We start from the raw sequence: 22,928 nt of genomic DNA on the forward strand, positions 1-22,928 counted from the left end.
ATAAATGGCCAGACGGTGGCAGTTCAGCGGCGGGTGGCCGTTTATAAATGGCCTCCCCACCCCCTGCTTGTGCGCGCTCCCTGGGAGCGTGCAGCACCGCAATCCGGTGCCCGCTGTGTCCTCCGGACACAGTGGAACACCGATCACTGTACAGGACCTCTGTGCGAGGTCCCGATCATGTGATCACTGATTGGCCAATCAGTGATCACATGAAGAGTAGTAAGCAAGATGTCACTTGTGACATCGTTGCCTTCTACGTGTGAAATCTGTGAATGATCACAGAGGTCACATGGTACAGGGCTATTCACAACAGCCTTGTACCATGTGACAAGCTGTGACCAATCACAGCTCACACAGTATTTCTCAATGGCTGCAAGAATGCAGCCAGAGAGAAGGAGAAATGATTGCTTTTACAGCCTTTATGGGTGTAAAAGCAATCAGTGTAAAAAAAAAAAAACTTCATAACCCCCCACAAGTAGTACAGTGTCACTATGGTGACTCTGTACTGTTAGGGTGACAGTATGTAAAAAAACAAAAACATAAATAATAATATAAAAAAATAAAATAAAAATGTAAAAACATTTTTTTAAAAATGATAAGTTTTGGTTATAAACTAATTTGGGGTTTTTTTTTTTACTAAAAAGATAAATTAATAAATTTTGGGCAAGATTTATGAAGAAAGATTATATATTTGCAAAATTGTATAAGAAAAACACTTTTTTTTCAAACTTTTTGGACTTTTTCCCTTACATAGCAAAAAAAAAAATCCCAGTGGTGAATAAATACCATCAAAACAAAGCTTTATCTGTCTCAAAAAAATGCTAAAAATTCATATGGGTGCAGTGTTTCATGACCGCGCATTTGTCATTCAAGTGTGACAGCGCTGAAAGCTGATAATTGGCCTGGGGGCAGGAAGGGGGGGAAAGTGTCTGGACTGGAAGGGGGGGAAAGTGTCCAGACTTGAAGTGGATAATAAACTCAGTATGTGCCCCACCCAGTGTCCTTAGGCTGACATTGTGTCAGTGCTATAAATATGGGAGCTCCGTAGACTGGTCCCAGAATATCTGGTCTACTCTGAGAGCCATGGTGAGGAAGATGATGCTGAGCTGGATGGTCACTTTGATGCTCCTCCACTCCCCGCTGATCCACGGCTTAGAGATTTCTGTGACCAATGGTGGTCAATGGGGTAAATGGGGATGGATGGATACCTGCCCTCCTGGAATGGTAGCAACAGGCTTTAATTTGCTGGTAAGTGATCCCAAAATGTTAGATTTGACTGAAAGAGAACCATGTGCCAGAATCTGAAGGTCCAGTCTGAAAGCAGAACTGAAAGCAAAATTATTAGTTTCATTTTGTATAGAGTAAAGAAGGGTTATAACCCCCGAAGTTTTTGTTTTTTTTTGCCATCTGTGTCCAATTGGGGAGATTTCCATTGACTTCCTATCCCATAGCCAAAACAGGAAGTGAGAGGAAATCCCTACAAAGTGAGTAGTCGCCAGAACTAGTGTCCCCTTTGGATGATTTCCCCTCTATTCCTGTTCTGGTGACAACCCAAAATTTGGAAGGGAGATAAACAGAAGGGAAAAAATCCCTAACAGACAGCAATAAAAACCTGACAGGCTCTAATCCAGTGGTTCTCAACCTTCCTAATGCCGCGACCCCTTAATACAGTTCCTCGTGTTGTGATGACCCCCAACCATAAAATTATTTTCGTTGCTACTTCATAACCGTAATTTTGCAGTGGGAGGAGTAGTGCCACGTCATTGGTGTCAGTGGGAGGAATAGTGCCCCATCATTGGTGTCAGTGGGAGGAATAGTGTCCCATCACTGATGTCAATGGGAGGAATAGTGCCCCATCATTGGTATCAGTGGTAGGAATAGTGCCCCATCATTGGGAGGAATAGTGCCCCATCATTGGTGTCAGTGGGAGGAATAGTGCCCCATCATAGGTGTCAGTGGGGGGAATAGTGCCCCATCATTGGTGCCAGTGGGAGGAATAGTGCCCCATCATAGGTGTCAGTGGGGGGAATAGTGCCCCATCATTGGTGTCAGTGAGAGTAATAGTGCCCCAACATTGGTGTCAGTGGGGGGAATAGTGCCCCAACATTGGTGTCAGTGGAAGGAATAGTGCCCCATCATTGGGAGGAATACTGCCCCATCATTGGTGTCAGTGGGAGGAATAGTGCCCCATCATTGGTATCAGTGGGAGGAATAGTGCCCCGATATTGGTATCAGGGGGAGGAATAGTGCCCCAACATTGGTGTCAGTGGGGAGAGGAATAGTGCCCCATCGTTGGTGTCAGTGGGGGGAGGAATAGTGCCCCATCGTTGGTGTCAGTGGGGGGAGGAATAGTGCCCCATCGTTGGTGTCAGTGGGGGGAGGAATAGTGCCCCATCGTTGGTGTCAGTGGGGGGAGGAATAGTGCCCCATCGTTGGTGTCAGTGGGGGGAGGAATAGTGCCCCATCGTTGGTGTCAGTGGGGGGAGGAATAGTGCCCCATCGTTGGTGTCAGTGGGGGGAGGAATAGTGCCCCATCGTTGGTGTCAGTGGGGGGAGGAATAGTGCCCCGTCGTTGGTGTCAGTGGGGGGAGGAATAGTGCCCCGTCGTTGGTGTCAGTGGGGGGGAGGAATAGTGCCCGTCGTTGGTGTCAGTGGGGGGAGGAATAGTGCCCCGTCGTTGGTGTCAGTGGGGGGAGGAATAGTGCCCCGTCGTTGGTGTCAGTGGGGGGAGGAATAGTGCCCCGTCGTTGGTGTCAGTGGGGGGAGGAATAGTGCCCCGTCGTTGGTGTCAGTGGGGGGAGGAATAGTGCCCCGTCGTTGGTGTCAGTGGGGGGAGGAATAGTGCCCCGTCGTTGGTGTCAGTGGGGGGAGGAATCGTGCCTCGTCGTTGGTGTCAGTGGGGGGAGGAATCGTGCCTCGTCGTTGGTGTCAGTGGGGGGAGGAATAGTGCCCAATCATTGGTATTAGTGACACCAATGATTGGGCACTATTCCTCCCACTGACACCAATGATACTTACCTTGCTGACCCCTGCTCCAGCCTGGGCTCGCTCGCTCCTTCCCTCTCCCATGGTACAGACATTTACCGGTCAGCTGTCTTCCTTCTCCGGCCGCTCTGCTCCTCTTCACTCGCTCGATCTTCGCGGTGCCGCTCGGCTCCTCCTCTCCAAGCTCCACCTCCTCGCCGGTGATTGGCCGCCTGTTGCCTCTCCTGAGCTACAGTTCCGGCGGCCAATCACCGGCGAGGTTTGATCCCGGGGGTGTGTCCAGATGACAGGTGCGGCATGTCATCCCTCCCACACCTGGAGACAGAGGAGCGGTGTCTCGGTTCCTAAGACCATCGGAAATATGTGATTTCCGATGGTCTTAGGCGACCCCTGTGAAAGCGTCGTTCGACCCCCAAAGGGGTCGCGACCCACAGGTTGAGAACCGCTGCTCTAATCCCTCTCCACTGTGTCCAAAACTAAAATAAAAAGTTTTGCCTTTAGTTATACTTTAAGCCCTTTTCCACACAGCAGACTTCCATCTCCAGCTACACCTAATGCATTTTTAATGCCTACCTTTTCCAGATATCAGCCAGTTATGTGGTGTGCAGAGCCCTTTTGTCCTTCAGATCTTCTCTTGGTGGTGGATGGTCTTATTCATGGTTAACCACTTGACTGCCAGAGCATCCTTTTTAAAAAACAATTTCTGCACAAGTTAAAATCTGCATTTTATGCTAGAAATTAATTTAACCCCCCCCCCCCTCCAAATTATATATTTTCTGAAAGCAGAGATCCTGGAGAATAAAATGGTGATGATTATTATTATACAGGATTTATATGGCGCCAACAGTTTGCTCAGCACTTTACAATATAACGGGAGACAATACAGTTCAATACAAGAGGGAAAGGAGGGCCCTGATCCTTGGAGCTTACAATCTAGAAGAGAGTTTATTTATTTATTTTTTTTATTGGATGATATTGGTGCCGTTATTTATCAAATGCGTATTTTCAGTAAAAAAAATACGCTAGAATGAATTTTCGTGCAAACACAACACAATATCATACCCAATTTTTTTTTTTTTTGTAAAATATGAAACATTCGGTTGCATCAAGTAAATAGATACCAAACATGTCAAGTCTTTAAATGGGACACGCCCATGGATATACAAAAACTATAGTACCAAGAATTCTCCATAGGCAACACTTTAAAAGCCTTTACCGATTATCAGTTTATAGTTACAGTAACTGGACTAGGGCCCTAGAATGATTGCTCTCACTCCAACGTTCACACTGATACCTCACACATGTGGCGCAATTTATGTTTACATATATCCATCAGATTGTCACCTACCCGCCTCACCTTTAGGCGCACCTTGAAAACCCATCTCTTCAGGGAAGCCTACCCTGCCCTCACCTAACAGCCGATCCCCGCCACTCCTCACTCCATTCCATCCCCTACAGCCATCTCCTCCTGTATCACCATCCCCTCCCTCCTAGTATGTGAGCTCAAAAGGGCAGGGCCCTTGAACCCCTCATGTATTGTTTTGCTACTGTATTGTTTCATGTTCTGTCCCCCACTCTAATGTACAGCGCTGAGAAAACCCTTTGGTGCAATATAAACACTCAATATTAATAATAATATATGTCCTTGCCCTAAGCTGTGCTTTTCATATGAGGTGATGGGGAGGCTTTAAAATTGGTAACTTTTTTTTTTTTTTTTTTCTTTTTTATATATAGAACTGTTTTTAAATTTTAGATCTATCGCAATGGGGCTAACCAGCCCTTGTGTGATAGCATTGGCAGGTAACAGGCACTCTTTAACCACTTCCAGACCGGACACTTTTACCCCCTTCCTGAACGGGGCAATTTTCAGCTTTCAGCGCTATCACACTTTGAATGACAATTGCGCGGTCATGCAACACTGTACCCAAATAAATTTTTTACCATTTTTTTGAGACAGATAAAGATTTATTTTGGTGGTATTTATTCACCGCTGGGATTTTTATTTTTTTTTGCTATGTAAATGAAAAAGTCCAAAAATTTTGAACAAAAGTGTTTTTTTTATAAAATTTTGCAAATAAATAATATTTCATCATAAATCTTGGCCAAAATGTATTCCGTTATCTTTTTAGTAAAAAAAACAAATTAGTTTATAACCAAAAATTATAATTTTTAAACATTTTTTTTACATTTTTATTTTATTTTTTTTATATTATTATTATTATTTTTTTTTTTTTTTACATACTGTCACCCTAGCAGTACAGTATCACCATGGTGACACTGTACTACTTGTGGGGGGTGATGAAGATTTTTTTTTTTTTTTTTACACTGATTGCTTTTACACCCATATAGGATGTAAAAGCAATCATTTCTCTTTCTCTCTCTCTGCATTCTTGCAGTCATTGAGAAGTACTGAGTGAGCTGTGATTGGTCACAGCTTGTCACATGGTACAAGGATGTTGTGAATAGCCTTGTACCATGTGACCTCTGTGATCATTCACAGACTTCACACGTAGTAAGCAATGATGTCACAAGTGACATCTTGCTTACTACTTTGCATGTGATCACTGATTGGCCAATCAGTGATCACATGATCGGGACCTCGTACAGAGGTCCCGTCCGATGATCGGTGTTTCACTGTGTCCGGAGGACACAGCGGGCACCGGATCGCGGTGCTGCACGCTCCCAGGGAGCGCGCACAAGCAGGGTGCGGGGAGGCCGTTCATAAACGGCCACCCGACAATGTACTGCCACCGTCCGGCCGTTTATATGCAACGGCCGGTCGAGAAGTAATTAAGCCACTTTCACATGGGGCGACATGCGGCTGCGTTCCCCCTGCTGATCAGGGGTTCTCTCTGCTGATCCCCCACTGAGCAGGTGCTATCCGCTTTGTGTATGCAGAGCGGACACCGACGGCTCTCCTCTGTGGGGCAGTCGGATGGAATTGGACCACCTGTCTGTTTCCATCTGACTGTCATCCACTTCAACCTGCTGGATGGAAGGGGAACGGATCTCCATCCATTTTTGTTGGCGGGTGTGAACGGACATGGGTCCATTTTCACTCGCCGCTCCACAGAGGAAAGTAGAGGTTCGGATCGGGTCTGCCTGGAAAAACAGACCTGACCAGGCAATTTTTTGCTATTGCGATATTTCAACTGGTCATGCAATGCTGTACTCAAACAACATTTATGTTCTTTTTTTTCACACAAATATAGCTTTCTTTTGGAGGTATTTGTTCAGCACTGGGTTTTTTTATGTTATGAAAAAATGAAAATTTTGAAAAAGATATTTTTTACTTTCTAATATAAGAAATTTCCAGTAAACTCAAATTTAGTGATACACTTAGGCCAAAATGTATTCTGCTCCATGTCTTTGGCAAAACAAATCCCAATAAGTGTATATTAATTGGTTTGCGGGAAAGTTATACCATCTACAAACTGTGGTGTGTGTATATATACTGGAATTTACACAGCTTTTACTTTCTTGATTGCTGAAATGCCAGAGCAGTACAAAAAAACCCAAATGACCCCTTTTTGGAAAGTAGACACCCCCAAGAAATTTGCTGAGAGGCATGCTGAGTCCGTAGAAGATTTTATTTCTTTGCCACAAGTTTTTGGAAAAATTACAAAAATATTGTCATTTAAATGATATATTACTTACAGATGCCATGGGTATACGTGAAATTATACCCCAAAACACATTCTGCTACTTCTCCTGAATGTGAGGATACCCCATGTGAGATTTTTTGGCAGCCTTGCCACATACAGGAGCTTGAAATCCAATGACTGCTTTCAGGCATTCAAAGGGCGTATTTCCTCATGTCCCTTCCTCACTACCTATCCATTTTGGAGGCCCAGAAATGCCAGGATAGTACAAGCACCCCACTCAAATGACCCATTTTTGGAAAGTAGACACCCCAAGGAATTTCCTAAGAGACATTATGAGTATTTTGCCACAAGGTATTGAAAAAGAAATACCTTTTCGTTCTTTCTTCATTTTCCAAAAACTTGTGGCAACAAATGAGATATGCAAAATGCTCACCATTCCTCTCAACAAATTCCTTTGGGTACCGTATAAGCCGAGTTTTTCAGCACATTTTTTGTGCTGAAAAACGGCCCCCTCGGCTTATACTCGAGTCAACGTCTGCAGATGACATGCTGTCCCTGTCATCTGGACACACCCCCAGGATCAATCCTCGCCGGTGATTGGCCGCCGGAACTGGCACACAGACGCCCAATCAACGGCGAGGAGGTGGAGCTTGGAGAGGAGGAGCCGAGCGGCACCGCGAAGATCGAGCGAGTGAAGAGGAGGAGAGCGGCCGGAGAAGGAAGACATCTGACCGGTAAGTGTGTACCATGGGAGAGGGAGGGAGCGAGCGAGCCCAGGCTGGAGCAGGGGTCACCAACGATGGGGCACTATTCCTCCCCCCACTGACACCAACGATGGGGCACTATTCCTCCCCCCACTGACACCAACGATGGGGCACTATTCCTCCCCCCACTGACACCAACGATGGGGCACTATTCCTCCCCCCCACTGACACCAACGATGGGGCACTATTCCTCCCCCCCCACTAACACCAACGATGGGGCACTATTCCTCCCACACTGACACCAACGATGGGGCACTATTCCTCCCCCCACTGACACCAGCGATGGGGCACTATTCCTCCCCCCACTGACACCAGCGATGGGGCACTATTCCTCCCCCCACACTGACACCAACGATGGGGCACTATTCCTCCCCCCCACACTGACACCAACGATGGGGCACTATTCCTCACCCCCACACTGACACCAACGATGGGGCACTATTCCTCCCCCCACTGACACCAACGATGGGGCACTATTCCTCCCCCCACTGACACCAACGATGGGGCACTATTCCTCCCCCCACTGACACCAACGATGGGGCACTATTCCTCCCCCCACTGACACCAACGATGGGGCACTATTCCTCCCCCCACTGACACCAACGATGGGGCATTATTCCTCCCCCCACTGACACCAACGATGGGGCACTATTCCTCCCCCCACTGACACCAACGATGGGGCACTATTCCTCCCCCCACTGACACCAACGATGGGGCACTATTCCTCCCCCCTCGGCTTATACTCGAGTCAATAGTTTTTCCCAGTTTTTCTTTGGTAAAATTAGGTACCTCGGCTTATATTCGGGTCGGCTTATACTCGAGTATATACGGTATCAACTTTCCAGGGGTCTTTTGGAGGTGTTTGAACTAACTACTTGAAAACCAAGCCTTTTCTGACTCTTTTTACAGTATTTACATGAAAAACATTTTTTTTGCTGGAAAATTACTTTGAACCCCCAAACATTATATATTTTATCAAAGCAAAGGCACTAGAGAATAAAATGGTGGATGTTGCAATTTTTTATTCCACACAGTATTTGCACAGGGATTTAAAAAAAACAAAACTTTGACTTTTCGCTGCACGCCCCGTGTCAGTACAGCCAGAGCTACATACGTGTACGTAACAAAATAAAGGTGTAGCGCTTAAGGAATAAATATATTGTGGTAAAAATATTCGTCAATATATTATCATATCTCCTGTATATATGATAAAGGAATGTCCACATGCAAAGTTCACCTATATATAGATGAATAAATCCCAGGATAAAACTGCAGCAGATTAACTTGTGACTTCAATCAATAGTTAAAGTGCGCACTCACCGGAAGCGCATGGGTAAGCCAGCAGCTGTCTTTTCACTTGGCAGAGTCAGCAACGTAGGACCAGGGGCGGACTGACAACTCATGGGGCCCCCGGGCAATAGGGGATCATGGGGCCCCTGTGTCCTTGCCCAAACTCAAAAAAGCCTATGAAAAAGGTACCAGGGGCATCTCATGGGGCCCCCTACTGACCCCGGGCCCTCGGGCAGTGCTCGAGTTTCCAAATGGTCAGTCCGCCCCTGCGTAGGACCAGTAGAGGATCCATAAGGTTACCCCAAAGATACCAGTGAGACCAGAGGAAATGGAGCCCTGTACTCAGGCTGAGCACCTTAATCCATCCCTAAGGGGGACCTCTGAACCCAGCAGATTTCTTTACTAATTCCACCAACTTGATGACTGCACCATAGAGGAAAAGTTTACCGGAATATCCTGCATACCTTAAGGGTTTTACTATTGGGATTTATTCATCTATATATATGTGAACTTTGCATGTGGACATTCGTTTATCATATATACAGGAGATATTTTATTTTGTTTCCATTAAGGTTTTTTCTTGGTACCTTTTTTTTTTTTTTGTTTTTTTTTGTTTTTTGGAGCGCTCACTATCCTTTTATTACATACATACGTGTACTGTAGTGAACTGTACCCCCACCTGATTGAAAAAACTGGGGGATAAAGACTGACCTAATGTGGGTCCCCTTTTAGGAACTATAATTACACTTTCCATGAGGTGCAGTACATGTCTGATTCTTACAAAGAGCCAACAAATATCTATTAACAGTGCTTCTGATTGCCCCAAAATTCCAGAGTGGCGTTGAAAGGGTTAATTTACTATGATGTCTATTAACATTATTGTTATATGTATTACCCTTCAACAAATCATTTGTATTTCTAGAATTGGCAATGGAGAGAGCCCTGTCCAGCATCCATCTTGGATAACCTCCGGCCAACTGGCCATCCATCATAATGTGTCAGTGAGTGATGACATCATCACAATCCCACAGCCTGATCTTCTAGTGTCGGTGGTGGTGTGTTGTGTCGGATCTGTCAGCTATTCTATGTGTGTGTGGGTTGGGCTGCCTGCTATCAGTTTGTTTTTTTCTCCCCCCCCCCCCTTCCCCATTGCTTGGGGAATTCCAGCCTGGGATCTGTCCATTATCCTCCACTCACTGCAACTGTCACCCTACCACTGCCAGCCAGAGATACAGTCAATCTGTGACACTGATTTTGTCTTTATTATTGGTGCTGGTGGCATCTTATGGAACTTATTTTTGCAAATTAAAAGAAATTTCCACAATTGAGGGTTGACAAGTGTCCCTCTTGCGGTGGATGAGTTAGCAGATACCCTAGCACCTTTCCCTTCTGGAAAAGCTCCAGGAGCGGATGGACTACCAGCTCACTAATCACTCTGATGGCAACACCCTTTGTCACAATCGAGGCGTCAGACCCCAGACCTTCTCACCAAACTTGTGACCGAAGGACTGGCCAATCCAGACCGCGATGTGATGTGCGTAACAATGCCACACCCAGCTGCACCCTACAGAGCGATTTCCAGCTAATGGATTTCAATCCGTGCCTGCAGCCTGGATGCGCTTGTTACTGGATCAGGGTAATTACGCAACTGATCCTTACACACTGCCACCACCTCTTTTTTGTACAGAGAAAGGGGAAACTCTCTATCAAATATACACTATAATGGTTGAAAAGTCGTCTGTCCAATACGGTCACCGCAGGCCGATTGGGCAGAGGATTAAACAAACACAGTAGCATCTCTTTAGAGGCAGGAATTCGTAAATTGCAATTAAGCGCTTTAGAAACAGTCTAACACTTTCAGGAAGAAAGATTTATTACAAAGAGTCAAACGGGTACAATAAAATATTTACAGAAAAAGATGTAACTGATTATATATATACAGTGGGGATCGAAAGTTTGGGCACCCCAGCTAAAAATTTGTATTAATGTGCATAAAGAAGCCAAGGAAAGATGGAAAAATCACCAAAAGGCATCAAATTACAGATTAGACATTCTTATAATATGTCAACAAAAGTTAGATTTTATTTCCATCATTTACAACTTTCAAAATAACAGAAAACAAAAAAATGGCGTCTGCAAAAGTTTGGGCACCCTGCAGAGTTAATATCTTGTACTGCCCCCTTTGGCAAGTATCACAGCTTGTAAACGCTTTTTGTAGCTAGCCAAGAGTCTTTCAATTCTTGTTTGAGGTATCTTTGCCCATTCTTCCTTACAAAAGTCTTCCAGTTCTTTGAGATTTCTGGGCTGTCTGTCACGCACTGCTCTTTTAAGGTCTATGCATAGATTTTCAATTATGTTGAGGTCAGGAGATTGTGAAGGCCATGGCAAAACCTTCAGTTTACGCCTCTTGATGTAATCCCCCGTGGATTTCGAGGTGTGTTTAGGATCATTATCCATTTGTAGAAGCCATCCTCTCTTTAACTTCAGCTTTTTCACAGATGGCATCAAGTTACCATCCAAAATTTGCTGAAATTTTATTGAATCCATTTTTCCTTCTACTCGTGAGATGTTCCCTGTGCCACTGGCTGCAACACAACCCCAAAGCATGATTGATCCAACCCCATGCTTAACAGTTGGACAGAGGTTCTTTTCAATAAATTCTGTGCCCCTTCTTTTCCAAACGTACCTTTGCTCATTCCGGCCAAAAAGTTCCATTTTAACCTCATTGGTCCACAGAACTTGTTTCCAAAATGCATCAGGCTTGTCTATATGTTCATTTGCAAAGTTCAAACAATGATTTTTGTGGTGAGGACGTAGAAGAGGTTTTCTTCTGATGACTCTTCCATGAAGACCATATTTGTACAAGTATCTCTTTATAGTGGAATAGTGTACCACAACTCCAGTGTCTGCCAGATCTTTATGGAGGGATGGTGCTTTAGCAATGAGGACAAGTAGACCATTTGTATATATGTTTGTTTTATGAATATATTTTATCTTTGTAATCTAAACGTTATTAAAGGTTTAGACTAATACAAGTTAAAGTATCTAGAAGCGCCTCAAAGTCCCAAATCTAGATGTTTTAGAAATATCTATATAAATTGGAATGTGGTGCAGATTCAGTTGTCAACAACCCACATTATTAATCGTTAGTCTTCCCTCTGCACACATGTTCCATCCCTGTATCTGCTCTCCAAACACGTGTTCCATCCCTGTACCCTCTCTGCACACACGTTCCATCTCTGTATCCCCTCCTTGCGCACACGTTCCATCCCTGTACCCCTTCTGCATACATGTTCCATCACCCTATCACTGGCAGGGAGGAAGCTGAGCCTGTGGCTAACAGTTAGCCCCTCAACTGCCAGACACGGAAGTTAACTAGTGGGTGCTTTTTAGTAGTACAATGTAAAGGTGTCCCCTTAAAAACCAATGGCTCATTCCTAGCCCTTGGATCTGTTGTGGGAATAATCCCACCGTCGATCCCTCTAATTGGGGTAAGGCTCTGTCTATGTACACCTCCCACCACCCCATCCCAGTCCTTATGTAGTGTGGATCCAGAAGTGTATTGGCCTTCATATATTCCCCCCTATGCTTCACCTTTTACTCCATACCTCCATTGATCTCTCCCTCCCCCCATCCATCAATTCCATATATCTCCTGCCACCTTATGTTACCTAAAGGCAAGAGGGAGAAAAAAAAGGGACCACAAGGAGGAAACCTAGAATTAAACTCCAAATTGGGTTCCTATCGGACTCCATCTATTAAATAGTTCCCAACTATATAGTCTCTCAGAAGTGTTTGTCTTCTTCAGTTCACATCTGTTGCCATCTTTTTTTTTTTAGATATTAAGTGTCCCTTCTCTTCTTCCAGCCCCCTCTTCTCCCTTATATCAGTCCACCCTGGGATTTCTGGCATTTGCAGTTTTAATCTTTCACAAAAGACCTGGAGATCTTTAGGGAACCCACAAAAGTTTAAATGCTGTGTAACAATAGGCACTCACCACTCTCTGCTTTGTGGTTATCCAACTGCTCTTCAGCCCATTCAGAGACCTCAATGGCGGTGTACAGTGCTTCATTCCAGACCTCCTTAGGCCATGGGGAGACTAGGGCTATCCTCCGATGGGCTCTCCTCTCCCTTCTCCATTCGGCCATGGACGCTTCCCAGGTGTCTGCACAGCATTCCTTGTGATACTTATCACAGGGCCCTCTGCCACCTCCGCACAGGTCCCCACCTCTGTCCCATTCCACAGAGCAGGCTCCACATTCCGGTCAAACTGAGGGGGCCCCAACAGCCAGAGACACCACTGGAACATCACACTCAGCTTAAGAGGCATGTCTGTACTTAGTCCATCGCCAGCATCTCTCAGCAGTTCACAGATATCCTAACACAAGCTTCCAGCCAGCGCCATGTTTAGGTCCCTCTTCCCAAGCTCTCTTCCCTTTTTTCTAACCTGGGTCACAGGGTCTTACAGTGCATATATGAAATCACGGATTGATCTTCTGTGTTTCATTCTTGCATTATATACCTGTGTTCTATACCCCGCAACTAAAAGGTTTACATTGAGAGCTGCAGTATCTGCATTAACATTCTTTACTGTCTGAACTGAAGAACCCTTAGTAATTATATTGTTGCTTTACTATAGTCTGGTGTCATTGCATTTGTGATCTCTTGAGAATTATGTCTGAACCCAGGGTGTCCGGTGTTGGGAGGCTTGCAAGGTCAGGGCAACCTTTGGAGACCACAATCTTCCAGCTGCCCTCACAAGAGTAGCTCTAAATCTAGCACTTAAAAATAATTCTCCCTGAACTAAACAAAGATATTTTCATAAACTTTTTGTTTCCTTTTAAGGTGGAGCCACCTCAAGGAGGAGATGATGACACTGCGCTAAATGCGATCAAACTGTACTGTAACAAACCTGGTGAAAAAGACCTTAGTTCTGGAAGAACGTCATTGGCTGGAAGGTATGTCCATACACTTATACCTTATGCAAAACCCAACCATAAAACCACTTCATCTAAAATGGATATTTTCTCTTCAGGGCAATTTGGGAATCACATACTCTCCACAGTTCTAAACTGTTGAAGATTCATTTATTTTTACCCTAAAAAAAACTCAAATGTGCAGAAAGGATCAGACGATATTCCAAAAGCTGGTGCACATACATGTGTGATTTTCTGAGATGGCAAATCTGGTCACACATGTGTTAGCAGGTGCCTCCAAAGGCTACTGGGGAACAACAGGCCATTAGGAATTTACACTAGTTCCGTGTGGGTCAGCAGCACTCAATGGTTGGAGGCCATACCATACTCCAGAGCCCTACAAAATCATTTTGAGAAAAGTAGCCTAGAAAACTGACTTGTCTCCACCAGCTCCTCATGGCACACTACACTGTACTATTAACCTTGTCCAGCCTGAAGGCAAAGAGGGAAGCCACTCTACTTCTATTTCTGAGCAAGACCGGTGCTAGACTATGTAACACCTTAGGCAAGACCAGCTACTTGCATCACTCCCTGCCAAAACTTCAACATTTTTAACCAGTTCCCGCCCGGCCTATGGCCGAATGGTTTGTTGCCAAAAAACCTCGTCCTTCCAGGTGGACGCCATATGGCGTCCTTTCAGGCATGCACAGTTTCATGCCAGCAGAGCTGCGCAGTGACGTGATCTGTCACCGGCCGTGTACCCCGGACGCGGCCGATGACAGATCGGTTTACCAGCTCTGTTGCCAGTACCAAGTGACCTGCTGTGACCAATCACAACAGGGCACATGAGTTGTATACAATGGATGGCTTCCTATTTTATTTTAACACTTTATTTTAACACAAAACACAGGATATATATACAGAGGGTGGGGAAACACAACCAGGAACAGTAAACACATCATCAACCCGCTCCATCAGTGGGAAGAGCTACAGGGAACCACCCCAACCAACCCAAGACACAGAACAATGGGATGAAGCACATGGCAAACAAACAATGGACAGCCATGTGGCCGAGAACAAAGGAATAGCCACATGGCAGTAGACAATGCAACACATGGCAAGACACAGAACAATGGGGGGGGTAGCACATGGCATAGAACAATAGGCAACCACATGGCAGGGACAAAGGAACACACACTATACACAAGACTGGGACATTCACATTTACACACTGTACCCCTTAACAGGCCCAGGGTGGGTTAAACATAATCAGGGGGACATGAGCTGACCAAGTGGTCCCCCCACCCCCAAAAGTCACTCCCGTCACACAGACTGCTAGGGAGGCTACAGGATAGAGTGACTTTTTCTTCCACTGTGGGACAATCTAGTCTGTTTCCTGGTGTTTCTCCTTTAAGAACTGTGGTATACAGTTTTTAAAGGACTTTCCCTTTTGAAGTGCCCAAGCCACACTTTATTTCTTCTGAAAGCTTGGAATAAAAGTTCTAAGCTTTTTTGTGAGTACCTAGAACATCAGAGTCCTAAGTTATTCACATTGAAAGTCCACATTTCAAATGTTCTATACGACCATGATAGTATCTAGAGATGAGCGAATCGAACCAGGCGAACCGGAATTCGATACGAATTTCAGGAAAAATCCGTCGAATCCGAAATTTTGCCTACTTCGGGTGCGCGAATCGAAATTTTCCCGATCAGCCGGCAAAAGTGTCCCTGCAGAGAGCTCCGCTATTTCCGACATTTCTCTGACAGTTCCTTCACGTGTACAGCGGTTGAAACATTGTATCTATTAGTTTCCATTTAGGATACAGATGTTTCAACCGCTGTACATGTGAAGAAGCTGTCAGAGAACTGTCAGAAATAGAGGAACTCTGCACATACACTTTTTGCCGGCTTGGAATTATTCTTATTTTCATCCTACTTCTTCTTCTACTTCTTTTTCTTCTTCATCCTCATCCTCATCCTCTTCTTCTTCTGAGGATGAGGATGAAGAAGAAGAAGAAGAAGTAGGATGAAAATAAGATTAATTCCAAGCCGGCAAAAAGTGTATCTGCAGAGCTCCTCTAAGTGTATTTGCAGAATGTCATTTATGGAAAAAAATAGATACAATGTTTCAACCGCTGTATGGAGTGAATGTCCCAGAACTGTCAGAAATAGACAGAAACTGTCACAGAACTGTCCTTCTTCTCATCCTTCTCCTTCTTCTCATCCTTCTTCTCATCCTTCTTCTCATCCTTCTCCTTCTTCTCATCCTTCTCCTTCTTCTCATCCTTCTCCTTCTCCTTCTTCTCATCCTTCTTCTCATCCTTCTTCTCATCCTTCTCCTTCTTCTCATCCTTCTCCTTCTTCTCATCCTTCTCCTTCTCCTTCTTCTCATCCTTCTCCTTCTTCTCATCCTTCTCCTTCTCCTTCTTCTCATACTTCTCCTTCTCCTTCTTCTCATCCTTCTCTTTCTCCTTCTTCTCATCCTTCTCTTTCTCCTTCTTCTCATCCTTCTCCTTCTCCATCTTCTCATCCTTCTCCTTCTCCTTCTTCTCATCCTTCTCCTTCTGCTTCTCCTTCTCCTTCTTCTCATCCTTCTCCTTCTCCTTCTCCTTCTTCTCATCCTTCTTCTTCTCATCCTTCTCCTTCTTCTCATCCTTCTCCTTCTTCTCATCCTTCTCCTTCTCCTTCTTCTCATCCTTCTCCTTCTTCTCATCCTTCTTCTCATCCTTCTCCTTCTTCTCATCCTTCTTCTCATCCTTCTCCTTCTTCTCATCCTTCTCCTTCTTCTCATCCTTCTTCTCATCCTTCTCCTTCTTCTCATCCTTCTTCTCATCCTTCTTCTCATCCTTCTCCTTCTCCTTCTTCTCATCCTTCTCCTTCTCCTTCTTCTCATCCTTCTCCTTCTTCTCATCCTTCTTCTCATCCTTCTCCTTCTTCTCATCCTTCTCCTTCTTCTCATCCTTCTCCTTCTTCTCATCCTTCTTCTCATCCTTCTTCTCATCCTTCTTCTCATCCTTCTCCTTCTCCTTCTTCTCATCCTTCTCCTTCTCCTTCTTCTCATCCTTCTCCTTCTTCTCATCCTTCTTCTCATCCTTCTCCTTCTTCTCATCCTTCTTCTCATCCTTCTTCTCATCCTTCTCCTTCTTCTCATCCTTCTCCTTCTTCTCATCCTTCTTCTCATCCTTCTCCTTCTTCTCATCCTTCTCCTTCTTCTCATCCTTCTCCTTCTTCTCATCCTTCTCCTTCTCCTTCTTCTCATCCTTCTCCTTCTTCTCATCCTTCTCCTTCTCCATCTTCTCATCCTTCTCCTTCTCCTTCTTCTCATCCTTCTCCTTCTTCTCATCCTTCTCCTTCTCCTTCTTCTCATGCTTCTCCTTCTCCTTCTCATCCTTCTCCTTCTTCTCATCCTTCTCCTTCTCCTTCTTCTCATCCTTCTTCTCCTTCTCCTTCTCCTTCCTCATCTCCAAGGGCATTTAAATTAAAGGTACAGTGTTCTGCACTAATTTAAAGGCTCTCTGAAGCCTAGAAACCCTTTTTATAAGTCATCTTCGTAGCGAATAAATTCGCATCGAATCAAATTTCTTCCTGAAATTCGCCGAATCAGCCGAATCGAATTTTTGAATACTTCGCTCATCTCTAATAGTATCTAAAAGACAAAATCTGAAAATTGCGATCCTTCAACTGTGTTTGGCCAAGGCAGGAGACCCATTCCAAGGAGTAAGGCAGGAGCCATTGCCAGGTCCCTGAAAATATAGATCCTCTTGGTGGAGTGTGAAAGCATTGGTAAGCCTGGATCCATGGCTAACACTGCCTGGAGCAGCACCAATGCTACCGATAGGAATATACAACAGACATATGACATTGTTGAGGCTATAGGAAACTAGGCAGTCCTGTGCCCTATGCATAGTGTCTATCATTTGACAACCTCCCAGGTGTTAACATTAGCAGTACTGATTCTATGCCCAAGGATTTCCTAAAGAATACAGAACCCTAATATTTTCAAAAATAAAGTATTTTGGAAATATACAACAAGTTACAAACATAATTGTGTCATTCGTAATAAAAGCCTTTTTTACCCCTGCTTTGCCACCACTCATTCTGAAAAAACACTCTGTGCATTCCAACTCCCCACCTATGGAAAACGGCTCACCATTATATGTTATGACAAGGGGCGGACTGACCATATGGAAACTCGGGCACTGCCCGAGGGCCCGGGGTCAGTAGGGGGCCCCATGAGATGCCCCTGGTACCTTTTTTTTCATAGGCTTTTTTGAGTTTGGGCAAGGACACAGGGGCCCCATGATCTCCTATTGCCCGGGGGCCCCATGAGTTGTCAGTCCGCCCCTGGTTATGACTCCTAATTCGAGGAAGGTGACTCAGGTTTAAAGATGAGCTGAGCTGCCCCATTTCTCTGTAACCCATAGAAATGTTATTACGTACAATACATTAAAATGGACATTAGATGGTGGTGGTCTGTCACTCACAAGGATAGAACATCCCTGTGGAACCTGTATGCGGAAAGGAAGGACTCAGCTGGGGAGCAGGGCAGCCAGGTGTAATTGTTCACAATAGGGATATGATAGCTGTAGGTGACAGCCATCTTGTTAAGGTTTTGGCCATTTTGTTTTTTATGAGCAATGATCTTCCTCCCCTCCCTCCTCTGTTCTCAACCTGGCTCCCAGATTACAGAGCCTCAAGCACTTGTGTAGGCCTCAGGCTGCAGGCCTAATCAAGCTCTCCCTCAGCATGCACCAGTGGCCAGGAAACTTTCTGGTTGGCTAGGGGAAGCATGAATATTCATGTCAGTTTTACTGTAGCTGCTTATACTAATACCAGAGGTACCAGTGGCCTCTACTGGCAGAAGGGAGAAATCACAGCTTCACTGAATCTCGGGGGAAACCAAATGAACAAGTAGACTATAAGTTAGGTTGTCTACCACCCAGCAGAACTAAATTTGACCAGTAGCTCCTGTTTTGAGCAGGGTGGCTGCATATGTGAGCCACAGCCTCATTCATTCCTATGGGATAGCTGTATTGATGGTGGCCTCCAATGGTCCTGCAAAGCACAACTGCCCCGTAAGAATGAATACTGTAGGGGTTCAGGGCTCATGCATAGTGTGAAAAAGAGCCAGCTAAAGCCACACTACGAACATCACTGGATTAGGGTTGAATGTTTGTACATTACCAGGTGAGCTGCTCCCAAGTGGGTGGGGAAATTCATTGATTGCTTCCCCAAAGGTCAGGTTGTCTTTTAAAGTGGACTTGTGATCTTCCCATGCAGGGCAGTTCTTAGATTGACCTGAAGTTTACATCAGAGTTCTCTTTTTCAGAGCAGCAGAGAACAGCAGAAAGGAAGGGTCATATAAGTGTAGCACTACCCCCTTTAAGGGTTACTTAGTATTTTTTTGGTTCCCTGTCAATATGAACTTCTTGTGGAAAGCCCGACCTCTGCTGACACCACCACCGTGCTCTCGTGACCAAAATAAATCACAACTGTAATATGGATTCACATACAAGTTAGTATAAACCAGTATGAAGTTAATATTGGGATTAGAGGTAAGTTGGTCAAAAAGAACAAAATGACACTGATATGTGCAGCAAATATAAACACTCGGTATTTGTGAGCCAAAGAAAAGACTTTCACAGTAAAGCAGCAACAACTGTTGGCAGGCCTGCTTTCAGAAATAGTCCACTGCCTCCAATCTGAGGGGACTGCTGAAACCCCAGTGAGCAGGAACAACTATGTGTAGGTAGATAGATGAGGTGGCAAACTGTCAGTATTCACTTGGTTAGTGGGTGTATGCAGTGGTGTATTTAGTGTTTGAGCTGCCCTAGGCAACACACAAATCCCTCCCCCCACCCCCCACCCGTATTGACCAAGAACACCCTTGCCCTCCACCCAAGCCTTCCACTACCACTGCCCCTCCATACACCAGCCACCAACCCCCATGACGAGAGAGACACTCATCTTCACAGCTCCGGACATCCCCAGCAACGAGAGTCGGGCTGTTCATACACCGTCATGAAACCCACAGCATCTCTTGGAACTCACCAGGTCCCCATGCCACATGTGTCCCTTCTTCCGTCTCTTCTTCCCCCCTGAAAAAGTCCATCCTAGGCAAATGCCTTGTTTGCCTTGTGGTAAATCACCCCTGGGTGTATGGGTCTCTCTCTCGCCCGATCATTGTAGTCCAACAGATCGCAGCAGTCCATCTTCATCTGCAAATGGGGTCAGTCCAGACCAGCAATGGGCAAACTACGGCCCGGCGGACCTTTTAATCCGGCCCGCGGAGCGTGATACTGTCAGGATGGCTGTCAGGATGTGTGTAGGCGGGGCAGCGTGACGAATGTGAGGGGAGCTAGGCTCCTCTCACAGTCCGCCCTGAAGACCGGAACGGCGCGGGAACACGGCGAGAGGAACGGCGGAGCAAAGGTAAGTAAATTGACACGGGGGACTTGGGGACTTAATATGGGGGATGAATTACTATGGGGGATGAATTACTATATGGGGGATGAATTACTATATGGGGGATGAATTACTATGGGGGATGAATTACTATGGGGGATGAATTACTATGGGGGATGAATTACTATATGGGGGATGAATTACTATATGGGGGATGAATTACTATGCTTACTATGGGGGAATATTACTATACTTACTATGGATGACACATACACATCATTCATCTACTCTTGGTCCGGCCCCCGGGTCCAATATATGAACCCATTGCGGCCCTCAAGTCAAAAAGTTTGCCCACCCCTGGTCCAGACTCTCTGGTTCAGGCGTGGCTTTCCATGGTTTCCTGCTGTCAGATTGGCCTGCTGGTCAGCGTGGCAGACCAGGTGGTCAGTAGGCTCTGCTCTTACGCTCTCCAATCCTGGCTCTATGGCCTACGTCAGCACTTTAGCCATCAGCACACTTCCTTCTCCTTCAGTCTCTCCCTGTGCTCTCCTGGGCTTTGATATTTATATGCCCCCACCCACACACTACCCTTCCGGGGAAATGTAGTCCCTGACCACCCTGCTCACCAGTCCTGCTACAAGCATACAAGTTCCACAGGGCTGTTCTGTCCCTGTGAGTGACCCTGAATGGCTGACCACCTCTATCTAATGTCCATTTTCATTTATTGTAAGTAATAACATTTCAATGGGTTACACAAGCAGTGGCTGTAAGCACCTAAGTGTGTGGTCAAAGTCCAAATCTAACCTAAAGCCAATTGCCTAGCATTGCTGCAGAGCAAAGTAAGTAATCTCCATAAATCAGCAATGAGATGATATAAATATATTTGTTTTTCACTACAGGTGGGGAAGTTGGACTGGTGTACAGTGGTGCCCCTCAGGGTATCTCGATTACTTTGTTCTGCAAGTTGAGGAGCCCCTTGGTAGCGGTGACGATACAGCAGCCAACAATGTCTTGTTCCATTGCTCCGATTTCACTGTCCTGCCAGGTTCTGCCGGAAAATGGGGATCATATGGAAGGCCGAGTGCCACCTGCCAAAAGGGAATTTGTGGCATCGTGACCAAAGTGGAGGATCCCCAAGGACGTGGAGATGACACGGCCCTGAATGATGTCAAATTCCAATGCTGTTAAAATCAGGATCACAATTATACAAAAAAAGAATGCTAAGTCTGCTTTAGAAATACAATTATTAATGTGATTGTATTTTTTTTTTTTTTAAAAAAGCAGTTTTAAAAAAATTGTACTTTAATAAAGAAATCAGATGTGATTACCAATGCATTGCGTTTTAATATAAACAATACCAGAAAGCCTAAATAAACCCAAAATATATCTTCAAAATTAAAAAAAAAAAAAACTATGTAGAGAGCACTTTAACTGGTGCTTAGCTGTGGCCACATCACAGCTAAGCACAAAAAAAACCCTGAATGAATCGCTGTCATTCAGGTAAATGCTTGTTTATAGCAAAGTAATTCTTTCCTATAAGCAAATTGTGTAAAAAAAAAAAAAAAAATACTGATCACTTCCCCAAAGTAGTACAATGTTACTAGGGTAACATTGTACTATGGTAATAGTGAAATATGAAAAATAAAGTAATAAAAAATTAAAAATAATAAAAAAATTATATATTTTTTTTTCATACTGTCACCAGTCAGTGTCCCTGATCACCGCTATGCCAGTTATATGATGACGCTGTACTGCACTGGTGACCGTATGTAAAAAAAAAAAAAAATAGTGAAGTCATTCTTTGTTATAACCAAATTGTGTAACAAAAAAAAATACTGATCACTTCCCCATACTATGGTAACATTATACTTCTTTGGTCATAGTGAAATATGAGGAAAAATCTTAAAGAGAAAATGTAATAAATTAAAAGTAATACAATTTTAAAAAATTATCAATTTTTTTTTTCTTTTTCATACTGTAACCAGTCAGTGTCCCTGATCACCGCCATGCCAGTTATATGATGACGCTGTACTGCACTGTTGACAGTATGTGTAAAAAAAAAAAACTTTTTTTTTTTTAATTTTCCGAAAAATTATGACAAAAAAATTACAACTTTAAAAAACTCGCCATGGCTGTTATCAAATACGTCGGACTGTCTACTTTGCAAAAAGTGGTCATTTGGAGGATATCTGTACTGTCCTGACATTTGGGGGATATCTGTACTGTCCTGACATTTGGGGATATCTGTACCGCCATGACATTTGGGGGATATCTGTACTGTCCTGACATTTGGGGATATCTGTACCGCCATGACATTTGGGGGATATCTGTCCTGTCCTGACATTTGGGGGATATCTGTACCGTCCTGACATTTGGGGGATATCTGTACCGCCATGACATTTGGGGGATATCTGTACCGCCATGACATTTGGGGGATATCTGTACTGTTCTGACATTATGGGGGATATCTGTCCTGTTCTGACATTATGGGGGATATCTGTCCTGTTCTGACATTATGGGGGATATCTGTCCTGTTCTGACATTATGGGGGATATCTGTCCTGTTCTGACATTATGGGGGATATCTGTCCTGTTCTGACATTATGGGGGATATCTGTCCTGTTCTGACATTTGGGGGATATCTGTCCTGTCCTGACATTTGGGGGATATCTGTACTGTCCTGACATTTGGGGGATATCTGTACTGTTCTGACATTTGGGGGATATCTGTAATGTCCTGACATTTGGGGGATATCTGTACTGTTCTGACATTTGGGGGATATCTGTACTGTCCTAACATTTGGGGGATATCTGTACTGTTCTGACATTCTTGGACCTCCAGAAATTAGATTGGCTGTCAGTACTTCCGGATTGATCAATTTTCAGATCTATACCATAGTTTGTGAACTCTATAACTTTCCTACAGACTAAATAATAAATACTGATTTGGGTTATTTTCACCAAA

General features: G+C 44.6%; 1 protein-coding gene across 1 annotated transcript; it reads left to right on the forward strand.

Annotated features, from left to right (window-relative positions):
* Nucleotides 1–1,046: 1,046 nt before the first annotated feature.
* LOC149452473 (vitelline membrane outer layer protein 1-like) lies at nt 1,047–21,296 on the forward strand. The gene is made up of 3 exons (XM_089689334.1): nt 1,047–1,248; nt 13,490–13,602; nt 20,865–21,296. Exons 1-3 carry the CDS (start codon nt 1,084–1,086, stop codon nt 21,151–21,153), a joined length of 567 nt encoding a protein of 188 aa, XP_089545460.1. The 5' UTR covers nt 1,047–1,083; the 3' UTR covers nt 21,154–21,296.
* The last annotated feature ends 1,632 nt before the right edge of the window (nt 21,297–22,928 follow it).

Source organism: Staurois parvus, unplaced genomic scaffold, assembly GCF_062004578.1.
Source record: "Staurois parvus isolate SC_StPar_1 unplaced genomic scaffold, SC_StPar_1.0 ptg000470l, whole genome shotgun sequence".
Lineage (NCBI taxonomy): Eukaryota > Metazoa > Chordata > Amphibia > Anura > Ranidae > Staurois > Staurois parvus.

Coding starts and splice junctions, on each gene's coding strand:
- LOC149452473 (XM_089689334.1), top strand. CDS start 1,084: ATGGTGAGGAAGATGATGCTGAGCTGGATGGTCACTTTGATGCTCCTC. Junction 1,249..13,489: donor CAACAGGCTTTAATTTGCTG/GTAAGTGATCCC, acceptor TTTCCTTTTAAG/GTGGAGCCACCTCAAGGAGG. Junction 13,603..20,864: donor AGAACGTCATTGGCTGGAAG/GTATGTCCATAC, acceptor TTTTCACTACAG/GTGGGGAAGTTGGACTGGTG.